Below are 27,456 nucleotides of genomic sequence, written 5' to 3' on the forward strand. Positions count from 1 at the left end.
CTCCTTGAGGGGGCCCAAAGCAGAGACAGTCCTCACCCGGAGGTGCATCTAACCCTCGCCGGCGGGTGGGGAGCGAGGCAGAAACAGTCCTCACGGGGGTGCATCTAACCCTCCAGCGGGATGGGGCCGAGGCAGAGACGGTCCTCACCCAGGGTTTCTAAAGCAGATGCCAGCAGCTTCCTGAGGTCGTTTCCATTAATGCTCAAGAGCACCCTCAACGAAACTTTCACTTTCATAGTTTTAACAGGGATGAGGCTATCTGGCTTCATGCATTAAAATTAAAAAGCAAAATCTCTAGCTTATATGAGAAAAAAATGCAAGCCTTCACAGTGTCCAAAGTTAAGAAATCTACCTTTTAATCATAACAAAGGATATATTTCTTGATATCCATTATCTTCTAAAAGGCAAAACCCTGATTCTCAAATACGTATAGAGAATGACTCTGGTTTGCCCCCTAAGGACAAGCAGGTCCTCGTTCTCTCTCCATTCCCACATGTGTAGTACGTCTTCCAGGTAATGAAAGGTTCCGTCCAGTGTCAGCGAAGTGCATCCAAGCCCAGGAAGACTGATTCCTGTCTCCTGCATCTATTCTGCCCGGAGAGTCAGTCATGCAGTTATCCACTATCGGCTCCCAAACGCGCAACATCGCAGGTTTGTGTAGACGAGCCCCTGCGGGGATGCCACCACACAGGATGGGACGGCAGGCTGGAGTTGAGAACCAGGGGGATGAAAGGAGAGTGGGAGAAGACAAACTCTGACAGGTCATGGAACCCAGCTCCTTCCACATCTCCCCTCTCCTTACTGAGAACCAGGTGCGTGCCCACTGACCCCTGCCTGCCTGTGTGCGTGTGCCACTGCACCTCCACCGTAACACGGACTGGGGCCAGGTCTGCTGGTAGTCATCAAATCCCACCAGCTTTCTTCAGCAACTATCAGATACCACGGAGGAGGTGACTCCACAGTCCCACATGTGGAAGATGAATCCATCAGCTACTCCAAGCCCTCCTAACCCATCGTCCAGAATTAGCTGTGTCTACCTTCTGGAGGCCGCCGACAGGGCATGCAGTGGTACATGGGCACCGAGGTCAATCCCCAGGGCACCCAATGCTCCTGGGAGGACAGTAGCCTCCTGGACAAAACAGGGAGAGCTGTGGGGGGAGGGGGCAGGTGCACAGCTGGAGTGTGGCCAGCAGCAACATTCTGGACGCCCTAGAATAGCACAGAAAATATGAGCTCTCTGCCCCCAAAGACACACATTTCCCAGTTACTCTGCTCCTCCAGAGACCACAGTGGAAGTGCGGCAGGCGGAGAAAGGCAGATTCTCTGAAAATGGAGTTCCTAGAGGAATAGGCTCGAACCATGTAGTTTCTGGCATCACAGCTCTAAGGAGCTGAGGAAAAATGAAGCTTTAAAAATCTATCATATTTTCCCTTCTGACTATAGAACTGTTTTCTCTTTATTTCCAAATGATCAACATTTAGAAGTGGCTGCTAAGTCTTCAGCTGTCCCAAGTTTGTCCTGGTATCAATAATCTGGAAACCAACACTGACATGTACCAGGGAGCCCTTTGTTCACAGGAAATCCACCAAGAATGCTTCGGGAAAGTGGAGAGGCCGTGTGAATGACACTGCGGGCCGTGCATTTGACGCGCATTTCCTCTTAGCTTGGCCAACCTTGGCCCACCATGCACCAAGCTCCCTTGGACTATTATTTCTACTTCTTTAGAGAGAAAATGTTTGTCTCGGAAGGACTTTCCATTAAATGAAGACTCCTCACTTCGCCTCTGATCGCAGAGCCCTCCAGGAGGGAGGGGTGCATGAGAGACAAGGAGGAGAGGCTGCAAGCAAATACGGACTTGGGAGAAAAATGTGGTTCAGGAGGATTCTCACCCAACAGGAGAGGATGGTCAGTATTGAACTGCACGAAGGCTGTGGCAGACTCTGGGCTGCTACCTGCATATTTATAGGAACACAGGCTGGGGACAGCTGGGTGGCTAAGTGGTTGAGCATCTGCCTTCAGCCCAGGGCATGATCCTGGAGTCCCGAAATCAAGTCCCACATCTGGCTCCCTGCATGGAGCCTGGTTCTCCCTCTTCTTGTGTCTTTGCCTCTCTCTGGGTCTCTCATGAATAAATAAATAAAATCTTTTAAAAAATAAATAAAATAAAGGAACACAGACTGGAGGCTGTGTGTGTCCACAGCATGCGCCCTCTTCTACATGTGGCTGGTCCTCTGTCATGAGAGGATAGTTTGTGAACAGAATGGATTCCCCACAATATAGATAATGTTCACTGAATTCACTAAACCAACTTCTTGAAAATGTGCATATGTGACTTTTTAAGCGATTTTAGGCCTGTCAGGTGTTGTACATCATTCTGAGTCACTCTTACTGGTTTATGTTATTAACTGTTTTTTTTCACACACTTAGAGCAAAGCAATTGAGCCCATCCTCCTGTCATATCCACATTCAGCCCACCTACTCTGACGCCTCTTTCTCCGTTGTCGGGCACCTACTCCTGATCCTGGTCAAACAGGGGTCTCTCTGCTTTATAAGTCATGTCGAAGACCCCAGCTGTTTGTTTAACTCCTTGATGTTTTTATGATTTCTTTAGCCCTTCCTTGTTTTCTGCTGTTTCCCTCATCGGTTCCTGGTCTGTAATATCTTCTGTGCGCTGTCAGCCTTGTTAGTTATTGTATCACCGAGTGTTTCGTGCACACAAACAGGAATAAAATAACCTCATAAATGGCCTGTGCTCACCACTGTTTTAGGTAAGATGGAAAGCTCTGTATTCAAGACCCTTGCCTGCCCAAACCTCTCTCTTTGCCGCACCCCAGAGGAGACAGCTGTCCTTACGTTGTACTTGGCCTCGTGTTTCCTCCCTTCCACATGGGCCACATGTGTGACTTCTCCTAAACACTGATGGTGCGGTTCTCCTCTGTCAGCTTCACGTAGTCTTAGGCTCTGCATGTCTGGTACAACCTCGCTTTACTTGCTCAACATGTTTGTGCGATGCAGGCATGCTGATACATGTGCTTCCGGTCTGTTGGCCCTGGTTACATATAGCGTGGAATCACATCCTGACTGATGGGTGCTCGGGTAGGTTACCTCCATCGGTCCATATCACCACTGAGGTGGCAATGACCGGTGCAGATGGAGCAGATATATAATCTGAGTGCATAACTAGAGGCAGACAGCCGGGATGCAGGACATTCACTTCATCACTTCTGCTGCTGCCAAAACAGCTTCCAAACTGGCTGCAATCCACTGTGCCTAAGAATTTCCAATGGGCCCTAGATTCTGGCCAATACTTGGGATTGTCAGGTTCTTTCATTTTTGCCATCTTATAGTTAATGAAACAACCTCTTACGATCTGACCGTCCATTTTTCTGATTCCTAGTGAGGCTGAGTGGACTTTATTTCTTCCTGACTTAGGAGTATTCTCTACATCCTGGGCCTAACAGTCCAGCTGCCCCTCTGTCCCCTTGGCCCTCTCATGGCCTCTCCCTTCACCTCCTGTCGTTCACACTCAGGGGCCCCTCCACCAGCTTCTCACCATGTGTGGATGTCCTGGGAAGGACAAGTATCAGCTCTGCAACTGTACGTGCCTTGCACGGGCACATCTCCATCTCCCCGCCCCGCATCTTCCTGGAACATGGGGTGGCGGGCCTTAGCTAGGCCTCAGAAAGGACTCTGCACTCTGCAGAAAGGAACCTGCACTCTGCCCCAACCACTGGGGCAGAGTGCAGATTCCCGAACAAGACAGGACGGGTTAGTAAGTGGGGGTTGGCTGCACGCAGAGATGGATCAAGGAGGAAAATGAAGCCAGCCAAAGCTCAGCTTAACCGACTTGCTGCACAAAGCAACCTGGTGTAGAGCGTGTGTGTAACGCAGGGCCAGCAGCCAGCTCCTCCAATGGTCATCAAGTGTGGTCATCACGGTGATCCACACCATTACATGATCTCTCCTCCTTCTCTCTTAAGGAATTATAAAACTGAGTTAGATTTTTTTTTTAATTTTCCTTTTGGTTTTGACGTACAGCTCAATACAACAGGAGATTCTTGCCAGGAAATAAATCCATAGTTGTTTTCATGACAGCAAATTATGTGCCAACGAGTGACATTTAAATGCTGGATTTTAATGGCTTGTCAAAAGAAGTGAAATGTATTTTTTAAAAATTTAATACATGAGAGAACAATGAAAAGAACCCTTCTTGTAGGACACAAGAATGGTAAACAGAAAGTGAACATATTTTTTCCTTGATGTATGTATTTACATGGAAAAGGAAAATTACACAATTAAATCACATTTTCACTTCCTTCTTCATGAGGAAGGCTCCCCAAAGGCAGTAAAGCAGCCATCAATGAGACCGGCAAAACCATGTCACCAAACAGCAGCCTTAATGTGTAAAACTCGCAACCCGCTCTACTTCAAAGGCACCTGCCTGGGTAGAATGATCTTAAGGGATTCTCAGAAAGCTCCCTCCCTAAAAACCATCTCACATCAGGCTAACCAAGTTCAGGAAACCAGCAGGATTAAAGGTTGTTTCCTTCCTAAACTCCCCAACACCTCCAGAGTGTCATCCCGTAGTGAGCCTTTCATGACTAGGGTGAGAAACCCAAAACAGCCAAAGAACATTTGGAGAAGACAGTAGACACCACTGATCAAAAAAAATCAGAGAAAGAGTCCAGATTATATGGTGCTGCTGGAAGCAAGCAGTAAATGAGGGATTCCAAAGTGGTGGGGGCACATACATGTGTGCATGTGTGTGTACATGTGTGCACATGTAGGTGACCTTGTGTGCCCATACCAGTGTTCGTGTGTGGCCATGTGTGTGCAGATGGATGTGTGGGCGTGCGTGTGTGCATGTGTGTGCATTAGCCCATGTCGTGGTACATGTGTGCACACGTAGGTGACCATGTGTGCACATACCAGTGCTCATGTGTGTGGTCGTGGTCATGTGTGCACATGGATGTGTGTGCATTAGTTCATGTCGTGGTACATGCGTGCACACACGTATGCGTGACTATACTCACACATGCGTGTACATGGACATGTGTGTGTGCACACAGGTATCGATGGGTGGGGAGGTAGTGACCCCCCACTGAGCAGCAGCGAACTGCATTCACACTAAGGTTTGTTGTAGGACAAACATCAGGCAAAGCAATCCAGGGTCACAATTACCCAACTTTAAATTCATGCTGGAAAAAAAAATTTTTTTAAATAATAATAAATAAATAAATTCATGCTGGTCGGGTTGACATGGACCTGTCCCCATTCATGTACAGGAGCAGCACGGGGGCCCTCGGACATGGTCCAGGCAGAGGGCTAAGACACGGCAAAGGGCCAGGGAGGACCAAGCCATCCAGGGCACAGGTTGTCCCCATGCTCACTGAAGACAGACTCCCAGGCCCTGCTCAGAACCACTGGGATGGGGGCCCTTAAACCTGCATTTTCCAAGTTCCAAGGATGAGTTTTCCGAGTCTAGGGAAACCAACAGCCACAGGAAAGAGAGGTCACAAGTGGGGAGGCCGACATGTGCTGAGAGAGCAGGCCTAGGTCAGGGCCATCCCCAAAGGCCTGGCTGTCCGGCCACTGTGCTCACGTCCTATTTTGTGTGACACACCAGGGCTGATGCTCAGTGGGTATAGCTCTGCACCCCGCTTAGCTGCTGTGCCCCCTGGCTCCAAGGAGACACCCCTTGTCTCCAAGAGCCTCCACTGGTGATATAGGAACAGTTGAAGCCAATATCAAGGCTCACACGGCATCAGGAAGCTCAGATGGTCCACGGTGTAGGCCGAGCAGGTAGGCAGGCCCCAAGCAAGACAGTGAAGAGTATGTGCCACCCGGCCTCCCTGGGGCCACCTTCCCTGTCGGCTGCCAGAGCCAGGCCTTGGCTGGGCAGGGGGCTGAGACGAAGCCAGGGGCGCCCAGTCACATGAGGGAGCAGAGCCAGAGGGATCTCAGCCTGGGGCAGGGCAACGTCCTGCCACCTGGAAGTGCCGTTCCTCTGTCTCCCTGTCCCTCCTGGGTCTGCTAAAGGAAGAGACAGGACTCAGAGTGAAGGGGGGCAAGGGGGGCTCCTAGGGAGGTGGCCTGTGGAAATTTCCCGGTCTTGCCCTGTAGCAGGACTCCAACTCCAGCTCCTCATGAAGAGCAACTGAGATGCATGCCCACACCTCACCCTCTCCAGTTGCATTGTGATTTTCCCAGAGAGCCCTCATCCGACGTGTGAGAACTGCAGGCCCAGCCCAAGGCCTGGGGCCACACCCACCTGCCACAGTTCGGAGGCAAGTCCACCCCAAGCCCCGTGAGCCACGGTTCCCCAGGGCACTGACCGGGGAGGCTGGAAGCACAGAGGAGAATCCAGCCCTCAGCGGGAAGGCGGGCAGGGGGGAAACCAGCTGGGGCGAGAAGCTGCCAGGGAGCCCAAAGGGACTACAAAATCATTCCAGAAATTTCTAGGACAGTGTGCTTCAGAAAAGCACAAGGACACTCCCAGGAGGCTAGACCATAAGCCCACTTCACGCTCACACCCTGGCCCTACTGGGACATGACTCCCAAGCCAACAAAAAGAGATGCAATGTGCCACCCAAGAACAAAGCTAATGGAGGGAGGGGTACCTCCGTGACCCAGTCCATCACTTGACATGCCCTCTGGTGACACCTGCCGCAGAAGCAACCTACCACCTCCAACACAGAACCCCATCCCCACCAGACCTCTCCCAGCCTCTGTGGGCAGCGCCAGGTGGCTCCCGAGGAATCTGCGCACCTGCTCCAGGACCCACCAGAGGGGTTCAAGTTGGAACCGGGGAAGGGGTTCTAAAGCAAGACAGATGTCACAGGGCAGAACTAAGTGTCATAGCGTGGGGCGGGGCAAGGCGACCTGGGGCGGGGCCAGGTGACCTAGGGGAGGATTTTGTGACCCAGGGGAGGGCTGGGCAATCTAGACTGTCCATTACCAGATGGAGAAATTGAGCCTCCAGGAGGTTTAGTGACCCCCCCACCCCCTGCCACCCACCACCCCTCCACATCTTCCTCTGGAAGACAGTTTGGTGGTTTCTTATAAAAGTAAATCTACCCTTATATGAACCAGAAATGTACTCCTTGGTATTGACCCAAAGGAGCTGAAAACACCGTCCACATCAGACACTTCAGAGATTTATTCACAACTGCCAAACACGGAAGGAAGCAGCAGGACGCCCTGAGCTAGGTGGACAGATTACCAAGGCCACTCCTCCAGACAATGGGATGTTGCTCAGAACTAAAAAGACATGAGCTGTCAAACCATGAAAATGGAGGCACACGAGGAACTTTAAACGCACAGGACGAAGTGAAAAAAATCGAGTCTGAAGAGGCCTCGTACACATGTGACTCCAACTCCATGACGCTCGGGACAGAGCAACACTAGGGAGACAGCATAGAGATCAGCCACCAGAGGACTGGAGGGGATTGGGGGTGGGGGGAACAAACAGGGCAGACTTTTAGGGCAGTGACACTACTCTGTAGGGTCCTCATGATGCTCATGTCACTGGACACTCGTGCAAACCCGCAGAGCGTACAAAACAAAAAGCCAACCCTAATGTCAACCACGGACGCTAGTTAATTATATCAGCACGGACTCATCGACTGCATCCAACACACCGCGTCAAGGCAAGATGCTAGAAACGGGGAAATCTCCCGGGAGTGGGGCTAAGGGAGTATATTCCGACTGTTTAACCTTTCTGTAACTCTAAACCAGCTCTAAAAAAAGAAAATCCACTAATTAAAAAGCTATTTGCCTCCATGTTTAACCACGTCCACAAAGTAGCATCTGTGTGGCTCCTACTCACGTGGACACTAAAGACACAGTCCAGCCCCTAGGGGACTGAGCTGCAAGGCCAGTGGGTCCCCAGCTTCACAGGTCTTCCGCACACTGCTTGAGGGGGGACATTGAGACCCAACCTTTCACTGTTACACAGGAACAGATAGATGGTCTCCTGAAGTCTTAGCGACTTGCATGAACAGGAAGGTTCTAGATCTACTCAACTGAGGCCTGGCTTGAATCACCAAGACAGAGTCATAGCTCTTCCAGCTATTTCCAGACTTGGCAACTCCATCTCACAGACCAGAGCCCACGGATGATGGGGAGCTGAGGGCAGGTCCCCTGAAGGCTACACGAGCCATACATTCCCACTGTTATCCTTCTCCCAACCTTCTCCAAAAGGACCTGTGGCCTCCGTCAGGATGACTGTGCACACGGGAGAAGGAAAGAATGAGAATTTTCCATGGTTGCCAAGCACCAACTCCGAACTGACACCAAGAGCAGAAAACCCAAATCGTCGCCCTGGTCCACCGGTCAGAGCAGAGGCTTACAGGGGTCAGGTGACCAAATCCACCCTGTAGTTATTTCCCCAGTTCTGCAACATATAATGGTCACAGACACCCTTGGCAGCTGGCGGGATCTCCAGGCTCATTCCTTGACCTGTGGAGCCAAGGCCCTTCTGGTGGGAAAGGTGGTAGGACTGCCTGGACTTACAAAACCACAGGCTTCACCAGCGGAGGCCCCCGAGTGCATCTGGATGAACATAACCCTTTCCCGCAGAACTTTCCAGCATCTTACCCGGCCAGCGTACGTTATGAACAGAACAAGTCCTGTTTCCCAAACTTACTGGACCACAGATTGTCTTCATTATGGAGCCACGGATAAGCCCCATAGGATGTGATGCAGAAGGAAAGCAGGCTCAGGGGCACGGCCGTGGCTCTCTTGGCCCCTGACCGTGAGATGGGCAACCTCGCCTTACAGGAGCTGTGCCCCCGCCGCTCTCCCGTCGACCTCCTGCCCCAGCTCTTGGGGCCCAGGAGGGAGGCCGCACAGAGTAGGAACAGGTCCCAGTAACGTACGGATACAACGTGGCTTCCCCTCCATTTTACAGATGACATACATGATATAAATTACACATGTTATAAACATGCATGATAATCTTTAGATTATTGTCATTTTTAAAATTATCTTCTTAGCAGGCCCTGAAGTTAACAGGGAACAGGTATCTCCTGTGACAAAATCATGTAACAAAAACCTGCATAATCACTGTACTTGGGGGCAAACTGGTTTTCTGGAGGCTGAGGAGCCACAGGGTCGGGCACCGTCTAGCAGCGCTGAACAGGCTGCCAGCCCGTCCCCTGAAGCATGACAGAATCACCATGGTTCCTCTCCATGCAGCAGCCCACGGGGCCTCCTCCAACTCCTGCCGGAACCTTCCATGAACAAGCCGGCCTGCTCCCAGCCCTCTCTTCTCCATTGCAACCCCGGGCAGAGTCAGTCCTTGTAATTCCTCATCACCTACGAGGCCCCCTAGGTGCGCCCGGGCGCCTGGCCCAGTCCCAGGGCACGGTTTCGGCCAGGCCAGCCTACCTGTGTGGGAGATCCTCTGCAGGGTGGCTGTCAGGCGCTGCAGGACCACCGGCGGCACTTCATACTGGTCCGTGTCTAGTGCTGGAACCTTCTGGCACCTTCCGAACACTCCGTCTGCGGAGAAGGGAAGCAGAGAAGAAAGGGAAAGTGACATTTCATTTTCAGGGAGAAGAAAGGTATTAAACACATCCTTGCAATATATCTAATTATGCACGGCAGCGAGGCCCCAGAAAGTCACACGACTCAATCAGAATTCAGAGCACTGGGAAGGTGACGGTTTACTTCAATAAGAGACCATCGTGGAAAACACAATTGCAAAGGTAGAGAGAAGAGGACGTGCATTCGGGAGGGTTTGCGTTTTCTCTTCAACTTTCCCATTCCTTCCCCCTGGCCCTCCCCACCATTCATGTTTCATCATTTCCTGCCCCTGGCTGTCCCCTCTCTGACCCGAAGCTTTGCTGCTGACAGTCCCATGACAAAAAAAAAAAAAAAAATCAATAACATTCAGGGCCGGTTTTCCAGATGAGAAACAGGACACTCAGGAAATATAAATATTAATCTTCAGAAGCTGTGAGGACTCGGGGTGGAAGGGCTGTCTGCCATGCAGGAGTGGGCGGGGGCAACCTGGGGACGGCAGCGAGGTCAGTTCCCAGGGAACCTTCTGCAAGGTGGCCAAGGAGAGGTGCTCCAGGACGGGGACCCATTTATCTAGCTCTCTTCCATTTGTCTAAAATGACAGACTCTGCTCATCATCTTTTCAAACCACACCTTCTAATTAATTTAGGCCCCAATTAGTCTTTATTCGGCAAATTGTTCACTTTGAAATAAGCTTCCTGTAGGGGGTTCAAACTTCCTAATTACTGTCTTTCATACACACAAAAGACTAATTCAAGGGCCAGTACTTCATCCACAGGGCAGCCATCTGCAGTTTCAGGCCTGGATGGAAGGGGAAACACATCTTTATTGTTTACCACGGTCTCACTGCACCAAGTAGAGCTGAAGAAAGCCATTCAAATGCAACAAGTTTAATTAGCAGAAACACATTTGCCCAACGCCAGGCTGACTGGGTAATTACTGGTCTGATATTACGTGTGTGCTCAGGGCGATCAGGGCCGTGGAATTAGCAGGAAATCACCTCAACTACTGGGCGCACATCGTGGATTTCTAGGGGACTCTGCAAAACCCAGTGGCTCTGGGAGGACGACCGCACGCTGCTGGGCGCAGGCAGACAATGGCCGCGGAGGGAAGTCAAAGCTCCTGCAGCCACCTCTGCCACGCTGGGGTCAACGGCGCCACCCTCTGCCTCAGGGACTAGCTTCCACCACCAGGATGGCCACCGTGAGCCAGAGGGAGTCCCAGCCCTCATTATCTCCGAGGGAGGGCCCTGTCCTCCTGCCATCACCCATGACAGGCAACCTGCTCCGCACAAACACAGCACGTGGCTCTGGTCCTTGATTTTACCTTGTGCAAAGAACTCTGTGCCTGTAGATGGCACATTTATGAGAGAAAAATGAAGAACTCTTTAGAATGCACCTGACATGTTTTCTTCCCTTTGCAGATGGAGGGTCTCCAGGGCAGAACCACAGTGCATGGGGACTAGACCAGTAAGATGGCCTGACCCCACTTTCACAGGTTGGCATCCTGACCAAGGCCTCGGGGGCAAGAGAAATCCGGCTCCGGACATGCGGTGGCCGTCCTCACCAGAGAAGAACCACCACAGACATTGCCTATTTCGGGGTATCCCAAGCGGATGAACTCCCTTCTGAATTATAAAGGCATCATTTGTTCAATTTGGTCTGTGCTGCACAATGTTGTAAATATGTTCTCAGAAAAATATTTTTGGATGTTCTTGAAATCTTTCCCTTAAATAGGTATTTAAAACACACACATATATATAATGTAATACACATAGGATCTTTTTGTGCTTTTAAAATTAGTTTTAGCTAAAAATTTGGTTTTAATGATTTGAACATTGAAACTAAACTATTAATTCTCTTTGCTGCTAGACCACAGCCTAGCTGATGAGGTAGGTCACACCTTTCCCTGGTACATTTAAAAAAAATTTCTTTTAAATTTCTTTAAAATTAATTAATTTATTTGTTTGACAGAGAGCGAGTGCGTGTGCCTGAGTGCAGGGAGGGGCGGAGGGAGAGGGAGCCCAAGACGGGGATCCATCCCATGACCCTGAGGTCACGACCTGAGCCAAAATCACAAGTTGGATGTTCAACTGACTAAGCCACCCAGGTGCCCCGAATGAACTTTATTTATTTTTATTTTTATTTTTTTATTTTTTTAAAGCAGTTTTAGGTTCACAACAAAATTGAAGGGAAGGTACAGAGATTTCCCATATGCCTCCTGCTCTCACGAATGCACCCCTTCCCCATAATCAGCAGCCCCTGCCAGGGATGTACCTCAGCCACAGCTGATAAGCCCACATTGATTCGTTACCATCACCCGAAGTCTGCAGCTTTTAGCAGGGTCGTTCTATGCGGTGTACATTCTATGGACAGATGCACGATGGTGCATGTTCACCACTGCGGTGTCATACAGCATGACTCCCTGAAAGTGCTCTGTGCACCACCTATTTATCCCTGTAACCCCTTCACCCCCCAACAGCCACTGATCAGTTCACTATCTCCACTGGCATCTTTTCCAGAACGTCCTGGACAGTTGACCCTTGAACAACAGTAGTTAGAACTTTCTAGGTCCACTTTTACACAAAGATGATTTTCTTTAGAAATACAGCACAGTGTAGATGCACACGTGTGGATGTGTTTGTGTGTGCATGCGTGCATCTACATGTGTATATACAGTGTATTGTGCACCTGCATACATGTGTGCGTTATTTTCATGAGCATGTAAGTTTGCATCTGCACATGTATATGTGTGTGCACATTGCCTACATATGTATTGCATGGATGTGTCTGTTTCCATGTTTTGTGCTGTGCACATGTGACATGTATTTACAGATGTGTGTGCGCACATACACACATGGACCACCTCTACCAATTTTTTAATTGCCAAACCGCATGTAAGAACCAAGGATACTACTATTCCAACATCATGAGTACATCTGAGAATCAGATATTGTTAATACTTCCCTACTTTGAAACCGGATTTCCATATTTACTTCTCAACAAACAACTCCACGAGCTTTCTCTGTGTCCTCAGGATGACTGTGCACACTCTCAACATACTTTTCATTACCTCCAGGCCCCCATCTGCTGCGCATTGCAACACTCCCTCCCCTTCCAAAGGGTAGATCCTGTCCCTCCCCACACAGCTCTTACTGGTACTCCGGCCCCAGGAAACGTACAGCCCTGCTCCCACCTCCCATCTACTGGACAGATGAACAGCTGCAAGTCTTGCATCTGGGGCGGAAGCAGACATGCAAACTATCTGCTTGTAACTGCGATACCAGCTACAGAGGGATGTGCCAGAGGGCAGCATGCGGCAGGGGCCCTGACCTCACCCAAGAAAGTGGCATCTGGCTGAGCTTTAACCTCCGTAGAGCAGGGCTGCCTGTGTGGGGCTGGGAGGATGCGAGATAGGCAGCAGGCTCGGGGGGGGGGGGGGGGGCGGGCAAGAAGCACCCAGTCCCTCGGCCTCCGGGACCAAGGGACAGAGCTCCAGGTGTGAAGCAGGTCAAGCAGGGTCCACAAGGCCTGAGGGCATGGGGCAGTATCAGCCCCCCACCTCCGCCAGCTGCTGAGGCCTGACGGCTTGTTTTGCACTTTGTCAGGAGTCATGGGGTCACAGGAGCTGCCTGTCCAGGGGAGCATGGGTCAGCAAGGGTGGCCGCCAGAGAACAAGAGAGCAGGACAGATCCACGGCCCCATCAGAATGAACCCAGAGGATGCCAATGCGCCCAGCCACAGGACAGCCCCTTCCATGCGTCCATGGTGCAGAGAGGTTCCGGGGCTCAAGGGGACACCCTGACGATGGCCCACACAATGTGAGTTCTTCCAAATTAGTAATGAGCTGTCTCGCTGCCACCTAGAGAGCTGAGGAAGCTGACTACCCAACGGCCCCTGGGCAGGGGAGGGGGTGACTGCATCCTTCCTCGGGGCATCACCTCCAGACCTGCGTGGGCAACAACCACATGAACCACAGATCGGGGCACATACTCTTAACCCCCAAACCTGCTGACCTCAGTGGAATTCTAAGGCCATGCTCCCAAGTCCAAATTTCTGGAATGGTGATTCCCCCCCTTGGTTTCACAGAGCAGAAGACTGGGCCTCACTGCTTCCAGACACCGGAGAATACACGGTCTTAAACACCGATAAAGAGGGGATGTGGTGGTGCTAAGAAAGTGGGTGCTACTCCCCCACCCCCACCCCCTGAGCATCACTGACCACAACTGGGTAGCTAGCATCTTCCATTAGAAAGAGAAACCTCAATGGGGGTTTTTGCTAGATTTCTGGAAAAATGGGAGAAAACAGCTTGTATGATATTGTCTGTATGTTTGTCGTAACCAGGACAAACCTGGAGCATTAGTCCCACTGCCAAATGTCATTTTCACTCATAAACATCAATGTCCCTTAAATAATGTCGGGGGCCTGGGGCAGTGCCCTCATCCCGGACCACTTCTCCCTTGGTGTGCGGGGCTGAGCATCTCCAGGCTGCACACACAGGCTGCATGCACAGGCTGCACAAACAGATACACACACAGGTCCATGCACAGGTGCACACAGAGGCCTCACACACAGGTACACACACAAGCTGCATGAACAGGCTGCACGCACAGGTGCACGCACAGGCTGCACACACAGGTACACACACAAGCTGCACACACAGGTGCATGCACAGGCTACACACACAGGTACACACACAGGTGCATACATATGCACATAGGTGCATGCACAGGCTGCACACACAGGTGCACGCATTGGTACATGCATAGGCTGCACACACAGGTGTACACACAGGCTGCATGTACAGGTGCACACACAGCTGCATGCATAGGTACACACATAAGTGCACACATATGCTGCAAGCACAGGTGCATGCACAGGTGCACACACATGCTACATGCATAGGCTGCACACGCAGGTGCACACACACGTGCACACACAAGCTGCACGCACAGACTGTATACACAGATGCTCATGCAGGTGTACACACAGATGGCTCACACCAGTGCACACACAGGTGCACACACATTGCACATCCCTCTGGCACTCACACTCACCTCTACCCCAGGGCTCTATGGGATCTTGCAGGCAGGCATCGCAGCTCCACCTCTTATAGCTCCCACATCTGATACCATAGTCTGTACCCACTGTGGGCTCAATAACTAATTGTGACTGATTAACTGGTGTTTTTCCATCTGCCTGAGAAGAAGCTGAGATGCCCACAGAAACTTATAACACCATTAGCTAGTTCTCTAATTTGCTGAAATCTCGCACTGATTTAGATGTCCACATCTCCCAGCAGATGACCTGGCTGGACAAAGGACCAGGGATCGCTGAGACCAAGCCCAGGAGGCTCATGGTGGGGCCTGCAAATGAGGGCATGCGCCTCTACCTTTCCTCAGCAAACACACAAACCCTGTTCCTCCTCCTCTGTGAACTCTGATTGGGTTCAGGGCACTGGTTTCTCCCCCAGCACATCCATTCCCAATCTCATATGTGGAGGAGGTGGTCCTAGTGGACTCCTGCTCTGGGGAAGGGCCTTCACGTCCAGAGACCCTGGACCTTTGCTCTCAGGACGCTGTGGCTGTGGGGGCTGCTGAGTGTCAGGCCTCCAGGTGGCCATGGGCTTGAAGAGACTGGTTTAGGTCTCTACAGGAGGGAACACTTCTATTCACTTTCCCTTATGCAATTCGCCTCAGGCTTACATTAAAGTACATTCTAGAAAAAAAGCCTAGGAGCCTAAATTGTATACCTGCTGAGATGCCCCTCACGGTATCATCAGAGACTCATTCAAAAAGACCCATCCCAGGAGGAACCCCCAGCCCCAGGCCCACAGCCACCCACCCTCTGCCTCCTGGGGCCTCACTGCCTGCTCTCGCCTCATTGCTGACCCCTCTCACCATGCGGGCTCCGGCAGTATTTTTTCAAGGAAGTAACCGTGTTCTTTGCACCCATGATACTTAATCCTCTCTCCTTCTTTTTCTAATGTCTTTACCTGTTTTTATTTTTTATACAACTTTGTTACATTCCTCTAGGAAGAAATAACAAGACTAGCTAATTCAGAAACACAATGTGATCACTGTTTTTAGAGGTTCAGGGTGGGAAAATTCGTTTAGGGCACATTTAGAAATGATTGCAATGCATATACCTGTTCAATAATTTGTGTAAATAGTTTATTCATGTAAACAATACACATGTGTAAATGTATTATCTCAGTTTCCTGGAAACCTTAAGAACAATGTTCTCGGAATAAGAAGGGAGGGGCAGAAAAGGTGTCACAATTATTTTTTTTTTTTTAATTTATGATAGTCACACAGAGAGAGAGAGAGAGAGAGAGAGAGGCAGAGACATAGGCAGAGGGAGAAGCAGGCTCCATGCACCGGGAGCCCAATGTGGGATTCGATCCCGGGTCTCCAGGATCGCGCCCTGGGCCAAAGGCAGGCGCTAAACCGCTGCGCCACCCAGGGATCCCAGGTGTCACAATTATAAAGCCTTTGCAAGTGAGGGTGTACCGGAGGTGGTATTCAAAACATTATGGGGCAGGGGCACCTGGGGGGCTCAGCCAGTTAAGTTTCCGACTCTTGATCTCAGCTCAGGTCTTGATCTTGGGGTCATAAGTTCAAGCCCTGCGTGAGGCTCCACGTTGAGTGTAGAGACTACTTTTTAAAAATTATTATTATTGAGATCCCTAGCTGGCTTAGTGGTTTAGGGCCTGCCTTCAGCCAGGGCGTGATCCTGGAGTTCCAGGATCGAGTCCCACATCAGGCTCCCTGCATGGAGCCTGCTTCTCCCTCTACCTGAGTCTCTGCCTCAATCTGTGTATATCTCATGAATAAATAAAGTCTTTTAAAAAATTATTATTATTATTATTATTATTATTATTATTATTGGGCAAGGGGGAACATTATATAAATCCTGCATATGCAGAATTCCTTGCAGGGGTGAAAACAAGAGCTTTCAGGGGTCTAGTGAAGGGACCAGCCTGGCTTCTTTCCACAATCACAGAAATGATGGCCTGTGACATGCATTCAGGTTCTCAACATACTATATCCAGTAAACACCAAATGCGTTCATTCACCTTATGACACGGCGGCCACCCCCGCGGAACAAAAGGTGCAAGAGGGCTCTGTCTAGAACAGCTCCCGTGAGCTTGCATGGGAAGCCCAGGAAGCAGGCCCAGGTCTGACCATGGGACCTCCTGGAACATTCCAGGGATTCACACAGGCTGAGACGTGCTCCAGGGAGCCCCATCCCCATGCCTGACCCCGAGGCCGTAACTGCCATATCTGGTATCTGAGCGCCCACAGCTGCCATCTAGGGAGTACAGTGTATCTCACACCTTGTTCACCGCAACCCGCCCCCCCCCCATCCCACTTGGCCTCGAGGATGAAGCAGCAACAGTGACCCCTCGTGGCCACCTCCCCGCAGCACCGGGTCCTCATCAGCCACGGCCGCCTGGGGAGCTCCAGAGAAGCCACAATGGCCCAGACCCTGTGTGCACCCAGTGGGGCAGCCCCACGAGCTGGCTGGAGCCCCGCCGATAGAGGGTGGTGGTGTCCCCCAAGGCAGGGGCAGGGTGAACACGTTCCTGCACACCTGCATGTGTACACATGCTCACACCCACACAAGCCCATGCGCTTGCACTCTTACACAGGTGCACACAGGTTCACAACCAGGCCAAGGGCCTCCATCTGCACACCCAGCTCAGAGACCCCGGCATGGGTGTGCTGCTGTGCGGGCCCACGCATCCCTCTTCTCTAGCCTGCACTCCAAGGCCCCTTCGGACCCCAGCCTTCCTGCCCCTCCAGGTAAACCTGGCTTCCCCAGTACGCTGCCTGGTGGTCTCCTGCCCTGGTCAGAAAAACCAGGGCCCAGAGAGGCTGAGTGACTTGCTGCAGGTCACGCAGTCTGTGGGAGGCTGGCCTAGGGCTGCTCGCCGTCTGTTACTAAAACGCCGTGTCTCTTGTGCAGCTGAGCCAGCCGGCCCCCAGCCTGGGCAGAGGAAGCAGGACCAGACACCTAAGCCCATATCAGAAAAACATAACCCGCTGAGGCCCTGAGGAAGGAGTTGGAAGGACCAGCACACAGCTGTTTTTAGCCAAACGATGCCAGCAGTAGTTTGGGGTGGACCTCTCTGCACCATGACATGCCACCCCGGCCAGAGAGTTCAGGGCCCTCCCAAAGGTGGTCCCCACCCCTACACCAGCTGTGGGGTCAGTGCCCCTAGGGTCTCCCAGAGCTCCTCTTGGCAGCCTGGAGCCCAAACGCGCAATGCGGATGGGTGTGAGCAGGAGTCCCGGACTTTCTCTGGCGGCGGTGAGCCACCCTGAGTAACTGATGCACAGACCACACGGGAACCCCCGCAGGTGCTCGGGCCAAGCCTGCTGCTCAGACCTGGGTCGGCACAGCTTGCAGCCTAGACACTGCCAGCTCTGCTCAAGGCAGAGAATGAGACAAGGGCCGAGAACTTGTGTCACTGCTCAGCTGCCTTCACATCACCCAGTGAAATCAACTCAAAGGCAGAGACCTGAGAGCTACCATGGGTCACATATGCCCCAACAAGTGTCTGAAAGAACCAAGAGCTGTAAGGAAGCCCAGAGTGTAAGAGGCTAACAATCTTGGTAAAGCATCTAGACAAATGTGATTTTTCCTTAAAAAAGCAAATAATTAGGAGCAGCTGGGTGGCTCAGTCAGTTGTATGTTCGGCTCGGGTCGTGACCTCAGGGTCCTGGGATCGAACCCGGGACTCCCTGCTCAGCAGGGCGTCTGCTCGACCCTCCCCCTCAGCCATGCCCAGCTCACACTCATGCACACGCGCTCTCTCCAGAAACGAATGAATGAATCTTTAAAGTAAATAAATAAAAAGCAAGCAATTAAAAAAACAAAAATCCTCGCATACTGTTGGTGGGGATATAAGTGGTGCGGCTGCTGGGAGACAGCATTTCACATTTCCTAAAAAGAATCAAACCACATGACCCAGCAATTCTACTTCTGAGTTTACACTCAGGAGAATTAAAAGGAGGGACTGCGGACTGACTTGTCTCCCCACAGCACTATTCACAGTAGCCAAGAGGCAGGAGCGGTCAGGTGTCCAGCAACAGGAGAACAGTTGTCTGTTGTCAAAACGTGGTCCGTCCACAGAACGGAACATTATTCAGGCTGTGAAGGGAGCAAATCCTGCCACCTGCCACCCAGTGAGCATCACAAGGTGTCAGATGCTGTGCAATTTGACCCCTGAGGCCCTCGGAGTGTCAGACTCACAGACGCGGCAGAGGAGCTGGGGCAGGAGGATGTGGGACGGGGGGACACAGAGGGATCAGTGTTTAATGATGACAGAGCCTGGGCTGGGGGAGACGGAAGGAGTTCTGAAGAGGAAAGTCAGCAGCAGCTGTGGAACAACAGTAGGAATGTCCTTAGCACCGTGAGTTGTACATTTCAAAAAGGTTGATGTGGTGAAATTTAAATTACGTTACAGGAAAATCACTTAAAAATTCCACAAAAAACACAACTGGAAATAAGAGTTAAACGAGCCCGTGCTCAGAGAGGAACAGGGTGAAGCCAGCCCACGTGGCAAGGGCCACGTCCACAGGGAGCAGTTGCGTGGGCTCCTGAGACCAGTTACACCTGCTGGTGATAGGTGCGCCTGGGGGCAGTGTCCACGTCCAATCTCAGACGAGTTCGAATTAACTGTAGCTCAGACCATGAGCATAGGTTTTGCGCCCACCTACGCTGTTGTCCACACGCCGGGCCCAGCCACCGGAATTCAGGGAAACACCACCCCCCACATTTGAAGAGACTTGCACATGCCCAGAGAGAGCCCGATGTGCCGAAGAAGTCAGGGTTGATCCAAGAGGGCTTTCTGGAGGAGGCAAGGCCAGGGCACTACACAATCACTGCCTACCTGAGGGGGCTGAGAGGCCCCAGGCTCCCAGCTGCTCTTCCACAGCCTCCTGGGGCCGAGGGCAGGCATCCAGCAGCCCAGGGCTGTCTGAGCCGCAAGCCCCTGGAGACAGTGCGCTTTGCTCCGAGGACTCTTGGTGTGACAGGGCGGCGATTCCAGCCTGTCACGGAGAAGTAGGGCCACCTCACGTCTGACCCCCGACAACATGTCCCTATGTCAACAGTAAACAACTGCTCACGGCCTCTGCATCAGGGGTGAATCCAGCTGACACCCCCTGGGACCTGACACAAGGGGCTCTGGGAGTGTCGGCTGGCTGGTCGCACAGGAGCCTGGGAAGCCAGGCTGCCCGCTCAGTGGTCAGTGAAGACCAGAGAGGCCCCAGTACGACGGCTCCAGGAGGGGCCAGGGTGCAGGCGGCGGTGGCACCTCCATCTTCCGACGGTGCTTGGCCTGGGGCGCAGAGCATACGGTGGCGGCACCTGTGAGGCTCCTGGGAACCGGGAGGCAGCCAGGCCCCATCTGGCAAGGAGCCCCAGGCCTTGCACAGACCCTGTGGCACACAAGCAGCTTCCTGGAATCATCCTGCCCTCAAACACCTGCTCTGGCCACAGCGTCCTCCATCGCCTGAAGTCACACCCGCGGAGGAGGAACCCAGCGGCCCACCTACCACAGATGCTGCCCCGGCTGAGCTCCAGGTGGGACGCAGACCCTGGCCCCCCAGACCCCAGACCCAGACACAACCCGGGACCCTGCGAGCTGCAGTGCCTGCACACAGGACGGCCCAGAGCACAGGGTCTGTGGCTGAGGGAGAGGCCAGCTCCACTCAGCATGCCAGGACGCCTCCCAGCTTGCCCTAGGCACTGGGGACCTGCATGGGACACCTTTAGGTGGGGACAGTGCAGTCGGCTCTCGAAAGCCCTCCAAGAACGATCACTCGGAACCAGCTTCCTGAACTCATGAGGATCTGGGGAGCATGCGCGGCATGACTCGAGAACCTCGTTTCCAGCCTTCAGATGCAGGCCGCGGAGAAAACTGCGGGGACGCAGCAGAGGAGCCTCTGGTGTTGCAAAGAGAAGGTGCCTCTGCCCCTGTCCCCGGCAGCCACCGCCATGGATGCTGAGATGTCCACGCAGCCATGCCCAGAAGAACATTCTCCTGCTGCTGCTTGCCTGGAGAACCAAGCAGGATCAGGTCCACACAGCCTTGCTGTCACGTGCAGCTGCATTTTGACTTCTGATTTCTGACCCCTGGGAGGAGGCTGGCCCTGCAGCGTTTGGAGCAGTGGAATCACCAGGATGGAACATTCTGGGCCCCAGGGCTTCCCAGGGAGAGCAGCCGGTGCAGGCTGCCCTTACTGATACACAAACGTGAATCATGCTGAGCCTCAAAGCACGAGCCCTTCCCGCCGAGTAAGCTCCCCTCTTACTGTCACCAAGCAGGTGTGAGCAGGAATGCACATGCGAATGGACACACTCACATCCTGTGCTATTGGCCCCCTCGTGCTCCAGGCTCTGCCGGCCGCAGCTCATTCCTGACACCATGGCCCTGCTGTCGGCTCATCCCATGGCCCCGGGGAGCAGGTGGGCAGGTTGGGCCATGCACCTCAAGAATAAACTGGGTTCTGCTTCCAGTAGAAGACAACAGGGTGTGCACGTCCCTAAGGCCCTCATGCTGTGTAGATGAGAAAGCATGGGCCTGCGTCGGGGACGAGCAGGCTGCCCGAGGCACCCCACCCCCACCCCACAACCCTGCCAGGATGCTCCGGCAGCCAGGTGCCCACCGACAGGAGGAAACAACAGTCAGGGCCTGAGTGGGGACATCACAGTGCCACGGGCCGCTGGCCAGAACTGGTGCTCTCGCTGCCACGGCGGGGCTCAGGGTCCACGCCCACGGTCGCCGCCGTCCTCTGTGTTCACCACGGGGCAACACCATGGAGCAAATGGCAGGGACGAGAGCAGCCCGAAGACGCCAGGCCCCAGCTCCCCATGGTGTACCCGCGGGAGGAGGTATTTCCTGGGGGCCTTTCTCCTGGTTCAAGTGCTGTTTGCAGGGAGCACCTGGGCCATGAGCTGCCTGAACCCAGGTCCCTGGATCCAAGAAAGGCTGTCACTGCGCCCTGTCGGCGCACGAGGGCCCAGAGCGGAGCAGCCCTCCCAGCCCAGAGCTGCAGCCTCAGGAGGTCCAGCCACTGGGTACACAGTGGCCTCCCAGCACCCTGGGCAGGAGGAGCTGGCCCTGTGGCCGTGCTGGGTAACCGTCCTCTGCTGGTCAGCCTCTCTGGTCGGTGAGGCCTTGGCATTTGCTGTGTTTGCTTCTTTCTGAACATCATGGGAGGAGCCGAGTGGTCTGAATGCATTTTCTGCGCCCAAGTCCAGTGTTGGGCCATTGTCAGGAGGCGTGCTCCCCCACAGCCGGGCCTCAAGCCTCCCACCCACACCAGGGAGGCTGCTGGGAGCACGACCCAGTTAGGACACAGAAGAGGCAGCACCCAGACCAGCCCGGGCCCGTGTGCAGGCCTCTGCAGGTGGCATGCCCACTTGAAGTGCCTCCGCTGTGAAGCCCCAAGCCTGCCCTGCTTTCCTGCAGGACCTAGGTTGGGCGAGCACAGCAGCTCCACTTCCAGGATGCCTGCTATGCTCTGTTCCCAGAGGTGACCGGAGGGATACAGCCCCCACTACGAGCTGAGCAGGCACCTGGGGCCAGGTCAAGGGAGGGTCCCACACGAGCATCCCCAGGGGTGCATCCCCCCTCCCCGGCAGGCAGGCCCCAGGGCTCCCCTGGCCTCAGAGTCAGGAGCTCAGGCCCCACCCAACCCCACGGGCTGTGTCTGCTGTGGGTCCACAGATAAGCAGCAGGGGAGGAAGGAGGCGGTTTATCTGCGGCTAATCTCCCCATCAGCAGCCCTGCGCTCCAGCCCGTTGCCAGGTAACCTGCCGCTCCTCTTATCAGCCCCTAACGTTCCATCGACTATTCAGACAAGAACCAAGAGGCTGGCATGGGGGCTGCGAGCAGCACGGAAGGAAAATGGCACATGACGCAGGATGAGGGGAAAGAGATGCTTAGTCGTCCTCTGACGGGTGCTGGCAGCCATCCATCCCTCACCCCTGCACCCAGAGACTCCAGCAACAGAAGGGCTACTGCCCAGGTTGGGAGGGGGGACAGAGACCGGAGATGGGGGGGGGACGGAGACGGGGAGGGATGGAGATGAAGAGACAGAAGGAGGGGAGAGGAAGGGAGCCCATGGGGGCGTGTGAATCAGCCAGGTTCACTGTGTGGGGAGCCCTCTCTGCTCCACTCTCCCCCTCCTCCCCCCTGCCTTTCCCCACCCCTCCCCTCCTCCCCCTGCTCCATCTCCTCCCCTCCTTCCCCTACCCTAGCCCCTCGCCTCTCACAGGCTTCAGGAAGCTCCTCAGGATGCAGGTCCCACCTTCCAAGTCACCCACACTTGTGCCCTCCAACCTGGCGTGGGGCACAGCCAGGTCCCAGCCACCTGGACACCCCCAGAGCCTGGAGTCTGGGTCACCTGCAGGGCCTGCCCCCGCATGAGCCTCAGGAGGACACCCTGACCTCCTGTGACCCAACCCAGGGCCTCCTCCACTCCTTGCCCCTGGCCCTGTTCTCACTGGCAGGACACATGGGGCCTGGCAGAGGGGTGGCCTGTGGGAAGGGCCAGGAGCCGCATCCTTCCGCAAGGCCTTGCGGCCCCCAGCCCCAAATCCAAGTCCTGCCCTTGGGCCCACCAGGACCTGGTCCTTTGCCAACGTGGCTAGACAGCGATGCCCACGTGGCCATGCTGTCCTCACTGACCACCGTGACCTAGCGAGCCACCGGTACTGGCACAATGGAGTCGGGTGATCCCAAGATCCCAAGGGCCTGGAACGCCAAGGAAACACGGCCACCAAGTCCAGGAGACACAGGAGGGCCTGTCCAACCCCTCATGGCCTCCACGTCAGGGAGCCCACTGTGGGCAGAGGGTGGTGGGCGTACGTCCCGCCGGCTGAATGGCCCAGTTTTGAAAGCCTGTCCTTCCCCCAAATGTCTTCCTGTGAAGCAGCACGGCCTGCCTCCGTGTACCTTCCCCAGTGCATGGTCATTCAGGAGAAATAGGCTTCAGAGAGCCAGCCCAGAGGTGTGAGCCCAAAGTCTTAGGAAATACTAACTTATTAGAAGAAACTCAATTCTGTACAAAGCACATTTCTGTATTTAAAATAACTTTTCACTACTAGAAACAACTACTACCATCTGGAGTCTGGGCCAATTATCCACCACATAGGCTGGGAGCTGATCCATCCACCTCAATGTGTGAGGCTGGGAACGCTGTGGGGGCTGTGCCTCCCTCCCCCAGGACTCTCTCCTCTGACCTCAGCATCACCCTGTCCCACCCCCACCCCGAGCCCTGTGAGCCCTGTGAGCCCTGCATCTGGAATCACCTGATGGCCCACCTGAGTCCTTCTGACGATGGAAGGCTGGGTCCCATCTCCCACAATGCTTGGCCCACAGAAATGACCTCATAAGAATTTATCAGATCAAAAGCAGGGATTCAAAGATACACTTGCACACCTATGTCCACAGATGATGGGTGAAGAGAACGTGCTGAATCCACCCAATGGAATAGCATCCAGCCTTAAAAGAGGAGGGACGTCCTGACAACTGCCATGACACGGATAAACCTGAAGGACACTGTGCTCATGAAACAAGCCAGACACAAAAGGACAGAGGCTGCGTGGTTCCAGAATCCAAGGTTCCTGGAGCTGTCAGATCCATAGACACGGGGTATAGAGAGGGGGCTGGGGGCAGTGTCTGATGGGGACGGAGTCTCAGCTGGGGACAATGACAACACCCCAGAGATAATGGCGGGGACAGTCGCACCTCAGTGCAAACGCACTTAGTGCCCTGACCAGCGAGCTTAGAAATGGTTAAGACGGTACATTTCATAGGTCTATTTTATTGCAGTGTTTTAAGAGGAAAAAAAAATTGAGTGAGTGAATGAAAAACTGAACAGAAGACATGCCCCCACTTCAGGAAGAGCGATGGAAGGCCTCTGACCAGCCCACACCCCAGAACCCCAACAGTCCAAACTGATCCATGCAGAGATGGAAATACATTACCGACACCCCAAAATTTCATTAGAAACAAGCATATCCAGTAGAAAGCTCTTCACTTTTAAAATATCTTGGTTTCCAATCTGGATAGGTCAGCTCTTGAGGGGAAATGAGTTAATAATGGATCTACAAAAACAACTTAATTTGGTTTCGTGTTGGCAAGAGATCTTCGGTGAGGCTGACAACCAGGAACACGTGCCTGACGCCAGCCGTGCCAGACACACCAGATGAACCTTCTGATGAAAGGACCAGGGGAACCATGGAAACCTTCTCCAGATCAAGGTCAAGGACAGTTCCCATCCTCATGTGGCCTTCAAGTGTTTCCATTGCAAGGCCCAATTTCAGCAGCCCTCTAAGGCTGTTTTCCCAAAGACTACAAAAAATAATAATCCCTGTAAACCAACATGGATCATCCTTAATTACGGCACTGTAGCCATGGCTATTTAAAGACCCACTGCAGCAAAGTGCTGACAAACATTAATGAGCAGTGATGCACACACAGTACTGTAAATGAAAGGATAATGAAAGCAATTTATTTGAAAATTAAAATATGATTAAGAATGGCAGGCCGTGCAAGAGCCCAGATGCCTAAGGAAAGCGCCCAACATGCAACCTGCTCTCATTAACCAAGGAGCCTGGTGAAACTGCTTTCCTTTCTCTGATAGTTTTTAATATAAAGGAAATTCACTAATAGGTGGGCACGTCCCCTCAGACCCCAGGACCTGTAAGACACTTAGGAGTGGAGCGTCCAAGGGTAAGTGCACCCATGCGGGGTCTCACTAACCCAGCTCTCCACAGAGCAACCTCTAATGGCCACCAGCTGCATTCGTCTACACCAGGATGACAGGGACGCCAAGTCTCCACTCACACCCAGGGTGGCACGGATGCCTCCAACAGGATTCCAGCTACTTGGGATACTCCAAGGCCTGGGGTCTAATTTTCAGGCCAAGGGAGCCCTGCTCTTGGAGAGCAGCTTCCTGCAAGGCTTCTGATATCAGAGCTGGTCTTACTTCAGTGCAGGCACTGCCTAGCGGGGTCCTGACCCTTCGTAGGGAGGGTCAGACTAGGGGACCCTCCGGAGGGGTCTTGGTGCAGATGTGGATGCAAAGTCACCAGGAGATTGGCCTCTGGTGCCCCCTGAGCCTCACCAGGGACCCCACTGGGTCCTGGTGGGAAGGAGGCACCCTCAGGCGGGGTAGACGACCTGCGCCCTACTGATGTCTGGTCATCCTGGGGCCACGACACAAACTGGGCCTTCCCGGCGTCCACATCAGGGCCATCCAGTGCATGTTCTCAGCAATAGCATGGAGCACATCCAGCGCCTGCCCTGGGCCCACCTCCTGACCTCTCCCCGTCCATCCAATTCCGTTCTCACCTCCCTGCTTGGTGCTCAGGCTCCTTCTCCCTCTCACCAGTGTCTGGTCTCCACTTGCTCTCTCTGCGTACAGGTCATCCCTATTTGTACCACCACCGACCCCTCCAATGAAACCACGATCCAGCTGCAGACAGGAGAGGTGTGGAAGCCATCACCCCCCACCTGGCCCAGGGCCCTGGAGAGCCGAGTGTGGCACCGAGCCTGCCGCCGCCTCCCAGACGCCCAGCCAGCTGACGGCCACCCAGCCCCGACTAAACGTCACCATGTCCATGGAGCTGGAAAGCAGAAACAGGCAGAAGGAGCCCCCAGCCCGGGTGCTCCTGGTGTAACGCTGCTCCATCAGCAGCATCACTGGACACACACAAAGGAACAACTCTCCTACTTTATCTGTAATTACAGAGCTGCCAACTAAGGTAACATGACAAGTTTGCCCATCGGACCAGGTCTCGTGTGATGCTGATTTGGGTCGCTGCTGTGTAACGAGCATGACAGGCTCGTCCACTTTAAAGCCACATAATTACTGTTGGAAAGTGTGTGCGTGAGACACGCCCCTTCTGAAGGACAGTTCTACAATATTATCAGAAACCTTTACAAGAGCTAAACCTTTCCTTAAAGTGCTTCGAGCATGCAGAGCCTCATACCTGGTGAAACTCAGAGCACCTGTGTGTGTAATTTTGGGGAGCCCAGGACTTATCTAAGAGGGCCGCAACAGGGTTCAGAGGTGAACTGTTATTAAATGACCCCAGTAAGTATAGCCTTAGGAAAAGCTGCCTTCTCCTGCTGTCATCACACTGTCATGACAATAACCGGGTAAGGTCTGCAGGGTTTTCTTTTTTAAATTTTATTTTTTTTTTTAGGTCTGCAGTTTGAATAAATTATTCCAGATTCCTTAAATAACATCTCAAAGTACATTGCTATCACATTCAAATAAGACTAAGATATTTAGTGCCTTGGTTTATAGGGAGCATTCAGCTGTGTAAGAAAAATTCCTTTTAATTCTGTAAGAAAATAACACATTTGCAAGTGTGAGATGTTATTTTTGTTCCGTGTTCCAGGTTGGCAAGTATGCTGTATTTTCCTACAGAGAGTAGATGATAGGCACACTGTTTTTTCAAAAAGCTTCTAGAGAGGAGAGGTATATATTTTCATACTCCAGGCCTACATGGATTGATACAGGATTTAAAAAGCTGTGAGAGGGATCCCTGGGTGGCGCAGCGGTTTAGCGCCTGCCTTTGGACCAGGGCGCGATCCTGGAGACCCGGGATCGAATCCCACGTCGGGCTCCGGGTGCATGGAGCCTGCTTCTCCCTCTGCCTGTGTCTCTGCCTCTCTCTCTCTCTCTGTGACTATCATAAATAAATAAAAAAAAAAATTAAAAAAAATAAAATAAAATAAAAAGCTGTGAGAAGTCTCTTCTACTTTGCTACCTCGGTGTTGTGAGGACCACCTTGTACTCGCAGGGGCAGCTTACAGGACCCCCGAGAATTTGCACACATCTGGGGCACACTCTCAGCCAGGGGCGGGGGGCGCTGCCGGAGGACACAGGGTCACGGT

General features: G+C 53.0%; 1 protein-coding gene across 2 annotated transcripts in view; it reads right to left on the reverse strand.

Moving 5' to 3' along the window:
* PTPRN2 (protein tyrosine phosphatase receptor type N2) overlaps positions 1-27,456 on the reverse strand; it is a 727,688-nt gene that overhangs the window by 513,133 nt on the left and 187,099 nt on the right. For both annotated transcript variants that reach the window (XM_038559842.1, XM_038559843.1), the window contains exon 3: positions 9,391-9,504. In XM_038559842.1, the coding sequence (XP_038415770.1) occupies positions 9,391-9,504 (114 nt within the window). The remainder of the gene's footprint in view (positions 1-9,390; positions 9,505-27,456) is intronic.

This window comes from Canis lupus, chromosome 16 (assembly GCF_011100685.1).
Source record: "Canis lupus familiaris isolate Mischka breed German Shepherd chromosome 16, alternate assembly UU_Cfam_GSD_1.0, whole genome shotgun sequence".
NCBI classification, from domain to species: domain Eukaryota; kingdom Metazoa; phylum Chordata; class Mammalia; order Carnivora; family Canidae; genus Canis; species Canis lupus.